General features: G+C 40.5%; 1 protein-coding gene across 1 annotated transcript; it reads left to right on the top strand.

The window, feature by feature from the left end:
* Positions 1 to 8691: 8691 nt before the first annotated feature.
* CLDN34 (claudin 34) lies at positions 8692 to 9336 on the top strand. Its single transcript, XM_057386633.1, has one exon. The coding sequence runs from the start codon at positions 8692 to 8694 to the stop codon at positions 9334 to 9336; it is 645 nt and encodes a 214-aa protein (XP_057242616.1).
* Positions 9337 to 16822: the final 7486 nt, after the last annotated feature.

Genomic DNA, 16822 nt, shown 5'->3' with positions numbered 1-16822 from the left:
GGCTTCTTGTCCCTCAACAGCAGAGCCTGAGCAGCTGAGCTTGCCTGTGCACCAAACCAACCCCACGCAGCAGTGAGCGGCCAGAGAGGAGATCCCAGGCTGGTGATCTGCAGGAGAAGACAAGAGTGGTGTCATGGCCAGGCTGTATTACCTGCACAATGAATCAGTGAACCAGCATTGGCTGGAAGGTAGAGCAGGAGAGCTTTAAAGGTGATGCAGAAAACAGAAGGATATGAACTAATGGCATTTTTCAGCCTTCTTTAGTGATGGCAGTGACCAGCCATTGTGCATGTTACAGTGAGAAGAATTTCTCAATGAGACTTCCCCATTTCAGGTGTTTCTATGAAATAAACTTACTTGTCTTTTAATATCAAATTTTGAAATRTCACAAAATCACAGAATATTCTGAGWTGGAAGGGACCCACAAGGATCATTGAGCCCAACTCTTAATCAAATGTCCCATAGAGAAATCAAACCCACAATGTTGGTGTTGTTAGCACTATTCTGTAACCAGCTGAGCCAGTGCATCATTTGGAGTTTATCAGGGTTTAGAAAAGGGTTCAAAGAGGAGAAACTAGAAAGGAGTTAAGAACATTCTTCCAATTTGTAAGGGCCATTGTTTACATTCATGGGAAAACCATGAAGCAAGGCAAACATACCATAATTTTAAAAAATGTGTGTGTTTTTTAAACATCTGAGATAGCAAACATAGAACTATTTGTACTGAAGTATGGGTGCTGCCAACCAGAGTCCATCAGGAGAGCAGTTCAGTTTGGATTAATTCCTTGGAAAAACTCCTGCTTCTCCCCTATATTTCTTCCCACTGCACAGCTGCACTAATTTAAGTTGCATAAATAGAGGAAGAAGAATCTAGGAAAGAAGAAAGGATTATGAAATCACTTTTTTCTCTTTCAGATGAGAATTCTGTGTCCTTCAGGCTGTCAGACTAGGGCATCATGGTGGTCTCAAGCTGGAAAATCACGTAATCAAAAAGGTAGATTTTCTGGAAGGATACCTTACAGAAAACTGTATTTTACATGGGAGTTACCTATATGCTTTGGTGTTTTAAAGCAATTAGAATAAATGGGATATGGCARAGCTTTCATATTTTTGTAATATGTTAATGATTAACTGACTTCCTACATCTTTGTTGACTTAGTGGGAGAGTGCAAGGAACTGTGAGGTACCTATTTGGTAGCGTAGCAAGTTGGACAATTTGCAGGGGCATTTTTTTCCACCTCCCTTTTGGAACATGCTTCATCCAGCTGACACTGCTTCAAAGCCTTAGGCAACTCTCAGACTCAGAGAAGTAAGTTCCCTTTTTTTAATATTACTTATTTTATGAAGTGCTGATAGAGAACAGATGGGGAGAGATTTAAATATTTGTTTGTTTTCTATAAAGAATGCTATCCCAATTGGGAATTGAAGAATTAAGTTTTCAAGCATTAAATCAAAGGGATATTGCTAAGAAGAGACCTTTGTAATTACTGTACTGTTGGGKTTTTTTTTAACTCCCTTTGCTGCAAGACTTGTATTAGACAAAGGATTTGGTTAGTAAGCCATGTTCAGTATAGTCCAATAAAGCTGCATCTAGGCTATAAAACKTAACAAAAAGCAGAATTTGAATGTTAATTAAAAAATGCATGTGATGCCTGTCAGCATCTAAAGCAAAAATATTTGCTTCAAACAGGAAATAAGTGGAAATAAGTGAATTTCTGCTTACGTGGGCTGGAAAAAAATAATTTTWTGCTTATTTTGTATAGGAAGAATTTATCGTGAACTTTCTCTTTAAGCTAGATACAAGTTGCAATGGAATTCCTACTCTTTTGGCAGGCAGATGGGTTCAGACAGGGAGACTCAGACATTGTTCCTTCTATTGGAACATTTTTTAGTGTATTTTATTTTAGCTGTGCTATCATTTACCAAGAAGCAAGTGTAGTCTCCTATCCTTTTGGAAAGCTTTTTTTGAACCTATTTCCCCCCATCTATGAAGGAAAGCTCACCAGCAGGTTTCTGTGTGCAGGTTTCTGTGTGCACGTTTTGTGCTCTCCCGCTGCCCCTTTGGCACGCTCTTCCTTATGTGCTCTTGGCTCAGGGAATGCTCCTTCCTCCCAGCCTGGTTCCTGTGCAGCATTTCCAGCTTGATACTCCAGGTGCTTCAGGAGTTCTTCATTTCTCCTGCAGCTCCAGGAAGAATTAGTTCCTATTCTTTTGGCTGGAAGGGACATCTTCCCATGCCCCAAATCTGTGTTCAGTGCCCTCATCTTCCCAGTCATGTGTGATTTCTCAGGGACCTGGATGTGGTTGCCTCATGTACATTACTGAAACATTTTCTCTGTGCCAGACATCCAGAGTAGGCAAGCTTTTGGGYTCCCTCTGCTTTCTGAAGCTTCCTGAAAGGATCCCTTCTCAACACAGCCAGGTTATCTGCTTTGGCTTTTCAGGGACTGTCATTCCTGGAATGTCTCTAAACTGTTCCACTTTGGTTCTAAATGGAGATCCCTTCAAGGCAGAGGCAGAACAATCTGTAAAAACTCTTATAACATTGGGTCACCTGGGTCCTGGGTTAATCCCACTGCCATCTCACTGCCTACCAGCCTGCAATGTTTCCTTATGTAACAAGAGCTCAGGGTGGGCTCAGCCACAGAAAAGTAAATTAGGGTGTGAGAAGACAGTGAAGATATATAGAAATTATCTGTTCCATTTAATTCWATTATCAAAGCAAGTCAAAACATTTTCCTGAAATAATCAAATGATTTTTGCACAGCTAATTTTCAATGTATTCTTGCTTGATGGAAGAGAAATGTAGATTGCTTTGGTTTGCTTGTTTTGAAACACAGTAAATAAATGGAAGCAGCAGAATTCATAATATTGTATATTGACATTTGGAGGGACAGGGGACATAAGGCATGTTGAATCTGGACATAACCTGCAATGACTTTTAAGACTCTAGRCCCCACTAGTTTGTCTTTTCTAACTGAAAGTGAGTATGCTAGTGACAGGTAAAACCTAAACATGAGAWATCAGAGTTCAAGAATTCATGAGTGTCAGGGAGATATATTCAAGGAATTGGTCATAAATGCAGCTAACTTTATTTCTAGGAAAATATGAACAAAAGAATTGCCATACTGACTGTTCAAACTGTCTTTTGAAGAAGGTAGGAATAGACTGATTTATCAGCCAGTGGTAGCAGCTCTGTGGCTGGGACCACAGCAAGTGCATGGCCTTAGACATAAAGCTATGCTTCAGCCAGAGCTATGCTGAAACAGWATGGCAGAAGAATAAAAAACAGTTCTGAAGTTCTCTTCTAGACACATCTGAACTCAAGGATCCTAAGGCATTAGTCTTTGAGTGTCGTGTCAAGACAATTGTGTAAGACTTCCACAAATTTCCATTACAAGACCCAGCTCCATCTCACATTTCCCTGCAGTTTCAGTGTTTGAGTTCTTACACTTCAGGTGTTGATGACTGGCCCATCCAGCTCTCTGGTGCCTCAGATCCCAGAGGGGTAAGAGRTATTGCAGAGGGGCTGCTGCTGCTGGGGAATGTCTTACCCAGCACACACCAACCTTTAAAGAACCTTTGCTAAATGGCAAACTCCCTTCAATGCCTCTGAAAGCTGGAGCCCTCTTGCCCTCAACCCATCATATGAAATTATGCATTTAAAGACAAGTCTTGCAGGTGGTCATGTGTTGGGAGCACTCTCTTATGCCATCCTTTAATCTGGACATCCGTCCCTGGCACAAGCCCTCACCCCCTATGAGGGAGCCTGAGACAGACCCAGTAACCTGAARGGCCCAATTATATTTGAATGTATGAATTAAGAGAGTTTGATAGCTTTTTTCCCTCCTGCATTTACCTGCCAGWTTTTTTAAATCTTTATTTCAGGAACTGAAGACCGTTTGAGTTTTAGAAAGCAGATCTGAAACCCTATGGATGGAAGTAGACTACTGAATGCAATTTAAACAACTTTCTGGAAGACAGAGTACTAATTCCAGAATTTCAATGCATTTGGTGTAAATGAGGTTTCTCCACCCTCAGAATTTGTATCATAGCACCAGCCTTTTGTCACTTGCAATTACTAGAAGTAAAAGAAGTTGCGATAAAATTTCAAGTACAGCTCCATTTCTGTTTTTTCCTGCTGCTGAGAATATCAGGAAGTGGGACTGGGGCCTCAAAGAACTGATCCATTCAAGTGCATCATTTCATTTTAGTCTTTTTAAAGGTGAGCCTGATGCTCAGATGACCCAACCCCACCCTCTATAAAACTGTTTGGCAGTTGTGAGAGCAGCTTTCTTTACTTTTTTCTCCTAGAAGCAAGCTTGCAGCTGTAGGAAAGTCAACATGGCTCTCTGGCACCCACTCTCTTTCTTGAAGTTAAGATGGGAAAGTCATGTCTCATTCTGTCCTTGAAGTATGTGTGCTCAACATCCTTTTCATAAAGAGAAAGAGCTACTCMCTGTGCAATGTTTAATTTAAGTAAAAATCAGTAATAAATACCAAAGGATCCTTCAAGTTTCTATTTTTGGATGAATACACTGACATGTATCATCTTTTACTAGTAGCTTCTGTCTTCTCTGGGCAAATTTGCATTGAATGCTAGCAAATTAACATTTAACATGCACTCCCCTATGAAGACAGACTGAGAAAGTCAGGGGTGTTTGGCATGGAAAAGAGAAAATTGTGTGGAGACTTCATARGAGCCTTCCAGAATCTGAAGGAGGCCTACAGGAAAGCTGGAGAGGACTCATCATCAGSAACTGTGATAGGACAAGGGGGAATGGCTTCACACTGAGAAAGAGTAGGYTTAGATTAGATGTTGGAAGAAATTCTTTACTGTGAGGGTGAAGAGGCACTGGAACAGGCTGCCCAGAGAAGCYGCAGACTCCCTGTCCCTTGAAGCATTCCGGGTCAGGTGGGATGGAGCTCTGAGCAACCTGGTCTGTCCATGCAGGGGGATTGGAACAAGGTATCTTTACACACCTTTCCAGCCCATCCCATCCTATGATTCTATGATTCTGTGATTCTGTTTTGCTTTTACTTTGGTAGGCTATTTAGCTAAAAACACATCTGTGAAGGAATGCCCTTCCCAATGAAGGAAATGAAAGATTTATTGAGAGAGAAAATGGCTTTCAGAAGCCTGAAAGCTTCTGAAGGTGAGAAGCCTGTAAAAGCAGCTCTCTCTTTTTTAGCTACTCCTTCTAGACTTTCCAGAGACTGTCCCCAGAAGCTGCTGGAGTGCTAGTTGGACTGAACTGAGTAGATTTTAAATGAAAATGTGGGTGAAATTATGGGATACTGAAAGATGGCACTGCAGCCACCTCTCAAAACCACTTCTCACTTCTTTGGGTGAAAAGGGTTTTCAGTCATGCTTTTCATCCACTGACACAGACACCACACAGACCTAGCTTGTTCCTCCTGGCCAGATTGCCTTTGTAGGCTGACTCCATCCCATGAAGTAGTTGGTCTGCAAACTGGAATGCTGCAATCTGCAGCTTTGAGTGAGCTCCTGAATCAAGGACTGCATGCCAGTGACACCATCTAATTACTCAGATCTCCTGGAGTTGACTGAATGTGAGTTAATTTGCCTTAGGACATTTCATCTTCTGATTGTGTTACATCACTGTATTATTCAGACSATATAGGTAATTTTACTGCACTAATTAAATTAACTAAAAATATTTATATCATTACTAAAGCATGAAACCAGCCAATGCTGTCTGTGTTAGCACAKCCTACCATATGATCTGGGCTTTAAACTGTATTTTATCCAATATAGCTCAAACATGCGGGGACAGAGCTTTCACATTTTTCTCCCAGAAGGTTGAAAAGGTCATTTGTACAGGCACCAAAAGGTCTAATTTAATTTAATGTTTTGTTTTGGTTTTGTTTGTTTTTTTTTCTGTGGATGTCAGGCTGGTGACAGATCAAATTCTTCCTTTCTAACAGGGATGCCTCTGTCCTTGAAATCTACACGAATGGCACTGCTGGCTGTTTGAGCCAAGTTCAGCACCTGTTCATCCACCTCCTGTGGATGGAGACTTGTGCAGGGTCACCCTCAATGTGTGACTTTTTTCAGAGTCCAGCTGAGGCAAAAGCTGACAAAGCCCTGACCCAGGCGCTGCTGTAAACCCCAGCCTGCTACGACCTTCCTGCCTTCCTGCCTTCCTTTCTTCCTGCCTTCCTGCCTTTCTGCCTTCCTGCCTTCCTGCCTGCCTACCTCCTTCGTTCTCTCACTCCTTCCTTCTCTCGCTCCTTCCCTCGTAAGTTTTCACAGCAAGGGAGTCGCTGGGATGGCTGAAATCCTGGAGGAAGACGCCCTCTGCAGCTCGGTCCCCGTTTTATTTGGCATCTGCAGGAGAAATGCCTTTTTTCTTTTTGGAAATACTTGCCACTGTAGTTCTGAAGAAAATCAATGCTTCTAGCAAGTGATACATATCTGTTGTCTTTTAATGATATCAGCAAAACCCATAATGTGTTTATTAATATTCATAGCGTTATGTGTTTATTAATATTCATAGCGTTGGAGACTGCAATCAGGAACTAGAACTTAGTTTTAATTTTGAAATGCTTTCATATGGCAAGAAAAATCTTGCAGCTATTTTATCTTGATGTTTTGTTCCTTGTTTTCATGCTGAATCGCAGTACCAGGAGGTATTTAAGTATGGGCTTCTCTGYTTGATTTGCCAAAACAGACAAGTATGAGAACTCTAATTCAATTTCATCATCAATCTCAAAGTGCTTTGAATCTTGTTTTTTCTCTAAGTCAATGATACCAGTTAGATCAAATAAGCTCCAGTGGGCAGGGTGTGGAGAAATGAGCCAAAATGAATCATTTCCTACATAAGCAATTTTTTGGGTGTCGAGACATCTGACAACTCACCTAAAGCCCATCTTTGTTAGCTGGYTATTCTCCAGTGTTTTAAGAAATTTTGTATAAGCTTTGAATTCTTTCATCCTGTGTGTTTGCTTGTTCTGTGGGTTTTTTGGTGAATCTTAAAGGGGAAAGCATTTTCCCKGATTTTTAATTTTGTAATTAAATTCTGGACACAATTCTAAGTATCTCAGCATAYGCAGGTTTGATAGTGGGCTCAGAATCACATTTAATCTCATTTAATTCTGTGAGCAGACAGTTGGGTACATTCGGTCAATGAAGATATACACCTATAACATACTCTGAAAAGCTCTTGAWGATAAGGATTCACCTGCTGATGTATCTTTTATGACCTTGATATCATCAAGTTGTTTAAATGAATGTTTATGATGTACACAAGAAGTGTTACAGGCATATGGGATCAGCACTAAATGGTATCTTCATGTGCTCCACTGATTCCAACAGAAGCTGAAAGGAGTCAGTGCAGGAATCCTCTGCTCACACTCTTTCCTGTCCAGCACCTTTTCATCACTGGACAGGAACAGAAACAGTGCTATTTTCATGTGGAAATRGGACAGAAAGAAAACCATTCAAAATGTCCTGTGGGGTTACTGTGCTCTATGCCTGCTAAAAACAGTTCAATTGGAAAGGGGKGTCTGTAATCACTTTGTAAATAACACAGCAAATTGAGAAAGTGTTTATAAATTGATTTCAGTTTAAGTAGATAAAAATACAGGAGACTCTTCTGGAGCAATTTCCTCCATGCTGGAGAGGATTAAATGTACACYTGCAATAATGGAAATTAATATGTCCCACAGGAAATCAATCCTATTGGAGTTGCACAGATGAATTGGGAGGCCAAAATGATAACATTGCAGATGTTGCTATGTTTGCCTGGCATAAAAAATCACTCTCTTCTGTCCTCTTACGGCTGGCATCACCTTCAGGARTGAAGTAAGTGTGTAGTGGGCACTGGTATGAAGAGGGACACTGTCTGCTTAAGGTCATATTGTTATGAAGATACTTATTTTTTAAGATTTCYACAGGTGGATTTTTGCAACTAGATTGTATCACCAACTGAATCTGTTTAGCTTAAGATCAGTAAGTAGAAAAATTGTTRCTTTAGTAACAAAACATTGTGGCAGATATATCTTATTAGAGTCAACTATTTTGMCAGTCTTGAAAGAAATAGGAGCAGTAGAAAAGGTATTTTAGAAAACTTACAAAATATACAGATCCCTAGAACCTGTCACATCTACATAACAAATTTGAGGCCATATCTTCATTGATCACAGATCATTCCTATAAATATACAAAAAATTGTACAAAAGACATTGGAAATTAAGTGTTGATTTGTTGTTCTTTTTTCTTTTTTTCTTTCTGCTTCCTTTTGTTTTTTTGTTTTGTTTTTTTTTTTAATACAATGAGCCACTAGTTTGCACTCAGAATGTACAGACACCAAACAAATCTTAAATCTTTTGCTAGGCTAAATGACTAAAGTCTTTTCCAGCACAGTTTTAGGATGATTCAAACTGGGCAGTTATAAACAAGTAGGATTTGCCAAGGTAAAATACTAAAAAAAAATCTTGGGTAAAGTTTGAGGGTGGGAAAGCAATGACAGTACATCCAGGCTCCAGCCCCTGCACATTGTTACATTTCTGATTAATTGAAATATTTCTGCTAACGCATTCATGGGTAATTAATTTGAAAATGGTCAAAGTTCAGCGGTTCTTGTCAGACTTTCAGACTCTGTGGCCTGATTTGCACTCTCTTCACATGGCATGTGTGTCTGTGGCAGAGCAGGAGACCTCCAGAGGATGAACTCCCTGGTCAGCACCTCACACCTCCAGCTTGCTGCTTTCGCTCTGGGCACGGTAGGCTGGATCCTGTGCACCGTTTCAATGGGAATTGTGGAATGGAGAGTGTGGCATGTGAACAACACCACCATCATCTCCTCTGGCATTGCCTGGGTGGGGATCTGGAAAGTCTGCTTCATAAGCTACCTTCACGTCTCACCTGGCTATAGAGAACAGTTCTGCCATAAATTCAGTGGCTCTGACTCCTTCATCCCCCATGAAATTTATGCYGCTCAGGGTCTCCTCTTGATCGCCATGTTCATCGGCTTGCTGGGACTGGCTGCTACAATATTTGCTCTGAGAAATGTGTATATGGGAATCACTCACAAAACTCTCATTGCCCCTTTCTTCCTGGTGGGTGGCCTCTGCTACATATTTGCTGGTCTGTGTGTCCTGATTCCCGTGAGCTGGAATTTCTATTCAGTAACTCACAACCAGAGCATTGCTTTTCCTCCTTCTTATTACATGCCCTCCAGTCCAGCAGCACAGGAAGCTGGYGCTGCCATTCCTGTTGGGATTGTGGCTGTCATTCTCCTGCTGCTAAGTGGGACGTTTTCTCTCTCATACAGATTTCCCATGACTGCAGACACGACCACAAAATCCTGACAGGACGAATCCCTCTGTGCAATTTCAGAACAAGAAATAAGGACAGCAGCATGAGTGGTTGTTTAGTTAAGGAACTGCAGAATTAAATTTTATTCTATAGTAGCCAAGATATTTTCTTATATGAACCAGCTGAGTCACTATCTTAGTTGTCACATATTACCAGAGCTTTGTCTTTGACATAAAGTTGCTGTTGAGCAGCAACTGTGATTAAATTTTGCCAGTTGTCCTCTTTTACACATACAAGCATTATTGATTAATTTATTTTTTGTGGATGTAAAATATTTACTATGTAAAAGAGCTGACTCTGAATGAACTGTCCTGTAAGAAAAATGTGAAGTAACATGTATTAAATGTGAATTTCTTTCCTTGTCGGTATTAGGCTTTTTTGTAGTTTATTATATCTGTAGCAAAGTATGTTTCGTGACAAGTCAAGACTTTTAAAACCAATGAGTGTCATCATGGTTGTGTCAAATGACTCTTCCCTGAATTGTCTTACAAATGTCTTGCCAGTTTCTCCTCTTCCTCCAGGGCACATAAAGASCAGTTCTTTTATTGCTTCTGTTTTTCTTTCAAGCTATTTGCATTTTATGTTGCAACATGTTTGCCTGTGGGGAAGGTGTACTCTTTAGTTCCTAACTTAGGCAGAGCCAAAAAGTCTGCAAGTGTTTGCTTCTTCATCTGACACTTCACTGAATCCAAAGGTATTGCAAAAGACGGAAATAACTTGTACAAGTTGTTACAAAACTGATGTCAGAATCGGGGCTCTCAGTAACCAGGAATACTCAGTGCAACTTTCAGGGTATGATTCATCTGATSTAGAAATCTACATCCAAACCGATCACTTCAGGCTCTGTTTATAATCAATAAAGACAAAGACAGCCTTTTTCCAAGGCATCTCCGAGATTGRCTGGGAGATGACATGCTCCCTAAAAACTGTTTCTCTTAACCCACTGTAATGGCCATAATAACCACAGTTGCTAACTCTGGCACATATAACCAAACTTCACCTAAGAAAAAAAGAAACAAGTATCCCAAATGCTGCAATAAGGACAATATTATAAAATAAATTTAGAGGTTGGGAGGAATGAGCTAACAGGGTTGACAAACAGATGATCCCTTGAAAGAGGTCCTCAAAAAGTTTTTACACTTTTAAAGAAATGCTGCAGGAATCTAACTAATTTAGTTTTGCTCTTTTRAATGTCCTGCATTTTTTTAAATATTCATGGATTCAGAGAAAGAAGAAAAAAATTTAAATTAAAAAAAAAATCTTGGCCGTTTCAAGACAAGACAAAAAGCCAACAAACCAGGTCATCTTGCTGGTGGCTGTTACTATCCCAGCTTGTTCTAGCAGTCTAATTTTTCCCATACATCTTCCCTTGGGCTTGACCTTGCTGTGTTGTCTGACTAYATAGAAACTCCAGAGCACTTTCATTTCCTCTCCAGTCACTTCTGAAACAGCAGCTTATCTCACCACTGGTAATTTTTTCATTGCTACAAGAATCTACCATTTGACTCTTTATGATGCTGTAAAGTACTCTCAAGTGGTGTTTCAATGAAGGCAGTTTAATAGCCTGTTTCTTAGATATTGTTTCCAGTTTGGTTTCTAATGTATGTTCTTTACAATATTGGTAGGTTTCAGTTTTAAAGGTACAATCAATAGAACTGCCATCTCTTCCCTCAGGACCTACAATAATATTAGATTATATTGTATTGTAGTTGTAAGGAAAGAAAAGATCAATCCATGTGTTTATGCCACTAGTAAACTTGTTGCACTAGTAAACTATCAATGTTCTCTGGCAAGGAGCTAGAACTTTAACAGAAAATTACTGATTCTTCAATTCTTTTTGAGTTAATATATACACAGAAATGCCAACAACCCCAGCTGTATTTTCTAACTATATTCAGTAAATTATTTGGTTGATTTTACTTCTACTTTTCTTGTCTAAAAGAAAAAGGAACAAACATCATCAGACACATGGCAAGTTTCTGTGCTGCTGCCACTGATATTTCCACTGGGAATTATATTCATCTGTACTGATGTGTGGCTATGAAACATTGGTGGTGTGCCAAACACAGACTGGATGGTGAGGAAATTCTCCAGCTAAATACTGGAATAGATTACTTTAGGAGATGTGTGGTTTGCAAAATGAAGTTTTGTCAAAAAAAGTTTAGGCAAATATGCCAGGAAGACTGTAGGTATGAGTGAGCCCATCTCAGGACAGAGGGCTTATCTAGATGGAATTTATGGCATCCTTTCCCAGTCTCTCAATAATCACATGATCCAAAATACAATCTAYGTTCAAATACTAGTCTATATTAACACTCCCAGTCCTTCTCCAAAGATAGGAAAAAAAGTCTTTCAGAATCATGGAATCATTTTAGTTGGAAAAGACCTCTGAGAYAATCAAGTCCAACCTTTGACTGCTAATCACTTTGTCAASTAGACCATGGCACTGAGCTTGTTCCCTGAACACCTTCAAGGATGGTGACTCCACCCTCTCCGTGGGTAGCCCATTCCAATACCTGAAAACCCTTTCCGTGAAGAATTTCCTCTTGATGTCCAGCCTGTGGACACCTCCCCTGGCACAGTTTGAGGCCAGTTTCCTCTTGYCCTGTCACTGGTTKCCTGGGAGAAGAGACCATCCCCCACCTGGCTACACTGTCTTTTAAGGGAGTTGTAGAGTGATCAGGTCACCCATGAGCCTTCTTTTCTCTCAGAACAAAGGAGAGGCAAAACTTCCATTGCTTTCAATGCACTGAGCCTGTCTGACCTTGATCCCCCAGGGCTGCTTGATTCATTAAAATGTAGTGGATGTTTGTATTCATGATAATTTTGGTATTGGAGGAAAGTAGACCCCACCCTGTGTTTTTACTTCAGCAGCAAGAAGGCACAGTTTCTTTGTGTATATCTCCATGTTTTTTTTTTTTAGAATCTGAGAAGCTAAGTTATCTTTCAGTAGGTCAGTTTGTTACCATGTCAATTGTACTTTTATAGGTACTTAGGAATTGTCTGTAAAATCAAGCAGCTAAAATGCTTGTTTTTGTTTAAAACTCAAAAATGCAAAACTATTTTGGAAGGCTATTTTTAATCTAAATTGCTTTAGAGACCTACTCTATAGCCTGCCCCCATACTCATTTTAACAGCACAATGCAGGCAGGTGTGAATGGCCAAGACTTTGAGGTAGCGAGATAAGGGGCAAAAACCTCCTAAACAAATTTCACCACTGAATAGATCATATCACAAAACTCTGTCTCCAGCTTCAGTGCAGACTGGGACCTGCTCCCTCCCCAGTGACAGCACCGCTTGCCTTGTGGGCTCCACCCTGTCTAGGAATGTCTCCACACTGGCCTCAGACTACGCATAAACCAGTCTCGCTTTATTTTTTCTGAGTTGACAATAAACAAGTACCTTGTGAATCACTCACGTCTGAATTCACTGCTGGGGGGATAATCTGAATACCAAGACTACCTTTGAGCTCTGCTGGGTATTTTGGCACAATGCTAAGACCCCCATATTTGACCTCCATAACAYACTCCTTGGCATTAATCTATCCCAGGATGCATTTTCTTAATCTTATTTACATGTACCATCCACCTCAACTGTTCACTCGTGGCCACAGACGAAAAAAAATATATGAATATACTTTCAATATTCCTCTAGCATGGATGATCAAATAGAGGAAGGAGCTGAACAGTGCCTAACAGGAAAAGAGCCCCACAGCAAAAAGTTTGCTGATACTTTCCCCCCAGATGAATATGCAACCATCATTTGTGTTCAGGTAAAGGAAGCAGGATGAACTGGAGACATTGTAGTGCAGAGTAGGTCATCAAATTAGTCAGATAAACACAATTTTTATTTGAGTCAGCAGTTTTATGTGAAGACAGTCTCAGTTGCAGATTTAGCTGATTAAAAGCAATTCTAGGCTCAGGAAGAAATGTCTATGTTGTCACATGGCTTATGGTATATTACAATGATGAAAAGGAGGGTGTTTTTCAGGGATATTTTTAGACCTTGGACCATTTTCTACTTAGAACGGAAAACCTGAAATGTCACAGCCAATTTCGTCCTCTTTAGGCCATTAAATACTTTAGGACAAAGAGTTTTTGCTTGAAAAAAGTAAGTCTGGCTGGCATAGTGTTAGTGGCAAATTGTTTTCTTAAAATAGGAAACCAATGTACATTAAATTAAGGGTTCCCAGAAGAGATATTCTCTGTGAAAAATGCACCTTTTTCCAAAYTGTACTGGGATTCCTTTCATTCTTGCCTAGAATCTGTATTGTCAAATCCATTATCAGCTCATAAAAACATTTTTTTCAACTGACCTGTTACCCTTYCCACTGCTCAGAAATTTGCTCTGTTTTCCCCACTTAAGAGGATTCACTAATTAGCTGGGTGCTTTGGTGTGTGCTGGTTCTTAATTACTGTGCCAAAATCTCAATTACKGTACCAAAATCATGATAAACAAGAAAATGTAAGTGAATCTCATCTCAGAATTGCAAATCAAGTAAATACTGGCTCAAAACTGGGAATGGAGTTCAGCATACAGCATTAATGTCCAGTTCACAGGATGTCACATCACCGCCTACCTCTGGTGTTGCATGTGGGAAAAACCAAGTGTGAGGTTAATTCCCAGGATGATATTTTGAAGAAGCACATACATTCTGACTGTCCAAGGTAACTTCACGTGCAGGTTGATTTTCAGCAGCTGAATACATGTCCCCAKTATAATATAAATGGAGAAAGGTAAAGAAATAGATCTTGCTTTGAATTAACATTACTAAAATACTACCAGATACTGAGATCAGTTGATGAGAAAAGCTTGTATTGCTCACCCAGTTTGCCCCCCACGGCCTCAGGAACAACACTGCAAGTAGGTGAGGTAGCATGTGAGAAACTGAGAACTAGAGGCATTCTTTGTACCCACAGCTATGTAGGTGCATTGCAGCTGCCAGCAGATTGAAATTGAGTGCGGGGAGGAAATCCCTTGCATAACAGAAGTGCTTGCAAAAACTGGAAATAAAGCATTCACATGTTGGGGAAGAGACTKGAAATATTGGTGTTATTGCTGAACAGTTTAAAGGTATGGGAATAAAACTGGCCAATATGGAGATATTTCATCTATCTGTGAAAGTATACCCAGCAGCTATCCCTGGACAAAAAAAAGGGACTAGATCTTGGAGGAAATTTGAAAACACTTAAAGGCAGATATCTAATGATTTATCCAAATTATGATAYGGCCCATCCACTTACTTGACTTTTAGAAGTCCTACTGAAAAGCTTCATTGGTCTGCAGGCAACTTTCAGAATAATTTATTTCAGTGGACCYCACATCTGAGCTTTAGTATTCCAAGTATGTGTAAGAGCTCACACATAATTTTTCCTTATGACGGTTACCCATTTGTAAAATAAAGGTACTAGAAATTCAYAGAAAGTTATGAYAATGAATACATTACAGATTAGTACWATGGAAGCCACTGAAGGCTTTACAATAGATCTWCTGAACCACTGGGTTTTGTTCATACTCTGAAGCCAGACTCAGGGATGCAGGGGTCCCCTGGGTGTGTGATGCTGCCTTGCTGTTGCCAACAGAGCACAGACATAAGAGAAATGGTGTCATGCAAGGCAAAGAGGGAAAAACTGGGACAGCAAGGGAAAAAAAAGGAAGAAAGAAAGAAAGTGAGGGAATGAAAGGAAAAAAGAGGCAGATTGTAGGAGAATATAAAAATAAAAAAAAAATAGTGCTGATTGACATCATGATAATAAATACTTTCCTAACAAGTAATTTTGTCAAATGTGAAAAAAAGGATAAACAATGTAGGAGGAAGTGCTTAAAATAGAAGCCAGAGTGAACTTAATAAAAATCAAATTTAAAAGGAGATAGATGATACAGAAGGCAAAACAGCAGAGRGGGGCCCACCATGACCACATCTAAYCACACCAGCTTTGGCAGAGYCCTCCTCGAGGGCAATGACTCAGATGGGAGCTACATCCTTTTGCAGCACTGTGGACATTGGGTCTCCACTGATGGAGTGCCAGCAGCAACCATGCATCCTTAACCCCACTCTACTGCCTATGCTGGGAAGTAAAATAATTTGCTGTACTTCACCCCCATGCAYCCATCCTGGCTGCACTTGCCTATGGCATGGCTGTGGCAGTTCTCAGACATGTCTGGACCATGGCCTGTTTGGTGCCACCCTCAGTGGGTCAGCATGAGGAAAGCTGGGCTGGATGCTGGGTGTCACCTCCCATGCAGCACAAAGCACGGCTTAGCATGGACAATTCTGTCACCTCCTCCAGCACGCTCAGGTGGGAACTGGGAAATTTGAGTGGTCACTGCAGAGTCTCCAGGGACTTTTGAACAAAAATGTGTCCCAGAGTCGGGCTCAGTGCAGACTCTATGCTCTGGAAACCTTGGTTTTCAGAAGCTTTGACTGGCTGCTACAATTCTGGGAGCACTAAGAACAACCTACAAGCTTTCTTCTAAGAATTAGTTATAAGGGCTGTGCTCAAAATCCACATATCAGCTTTTTCCTAGCTGGGGGGATGCGTAAAATTATCACTGGCCTATGTGTGTTAATCCCTGAGAGCTACAGTTTCTGGTTGGCAGTGTGAGCCACAATGTCTCATTTCCCCCTCTGCCCACTCCAGCCTGGGGCGCAGGAAGCTCCTACYGGCATCCCTTTTCCTGCTGCTTGTAGTGGGACCCTTTCTTTTTAACATAAACRTGCCATTGTGCTGGATGCCAAAGCTCCTTCTGATAAAACAGGCTTCAGATGCCTGTGAGAAATGTGGGGCAGGGCTACAGCATAAACATAGCAAACCAGTGACTTCATCTGCCCAAGGAGCACTTTGCGTTCAGCTGTGACTCTTCAGGGACATTCATCCATTGCTGTTGGTTCATTCAAGGGACAGGTTGGATTTTTGTTTTTTGGAGATATCTAAATTCAGTGTTCATTTAATTGAATTTTGCCTGCTACAATACAATGCTGCATCAATAATACCTTTACCAAAAGCACCTAAATGATGCTTTTTAATAACATTGTTTTAGAGCTAAACCACACTATAGAGCACAAAGATCATGGCCAACATTACACACCATATTTGCCCTGGTTAAGTATAGATTTAAATATTTTAACCTATGCTAGGGATTGTTGAAGTAACTATGCTTTTTAACGTAAGGGTTTCAAACTCTCTGGTATGATATCCCTCTGGCRGGAAGGCACTGAGCACATGCCAGTTCATCCTATCTTTCTGTGAGCGCAGACMATGAAAGCATACCCCATGAGCCTATCAATGGGATTAGTCACGAGAGCCTGAATACTTTATCTTCTCTCTGCTATTTCTCAGAAATGTTTGTATCCACCAGGACATCTCTCTATAAATAACTCATTTCCAGTGATAACCCAGGAATTCTGAGACTTATATTCTGYGGCTGTAAATAGTAAACATTGCCTTGTGTGCTACTAGTCCAGAATTCCCAAATGAT

Source organism: Malurus melanocephalus, unplaced genomic scaffold, assembly GCF_030028575.1.
Source record: "Malurus melanocephalus ecotype Western Australia unplaced genomic scaffold, MMel_1.1 scaffold_1, whole genome shotgun sequence".
Lineage (NCBI taxonomy): Eukaryota > Metazoa > Chordata > Aves > Passeriformes > Maluridae > Malurus > Malurus melanocephalus.
This window is presented reverse-complemented; position numbering and strand designations above follow the sequence as displayed.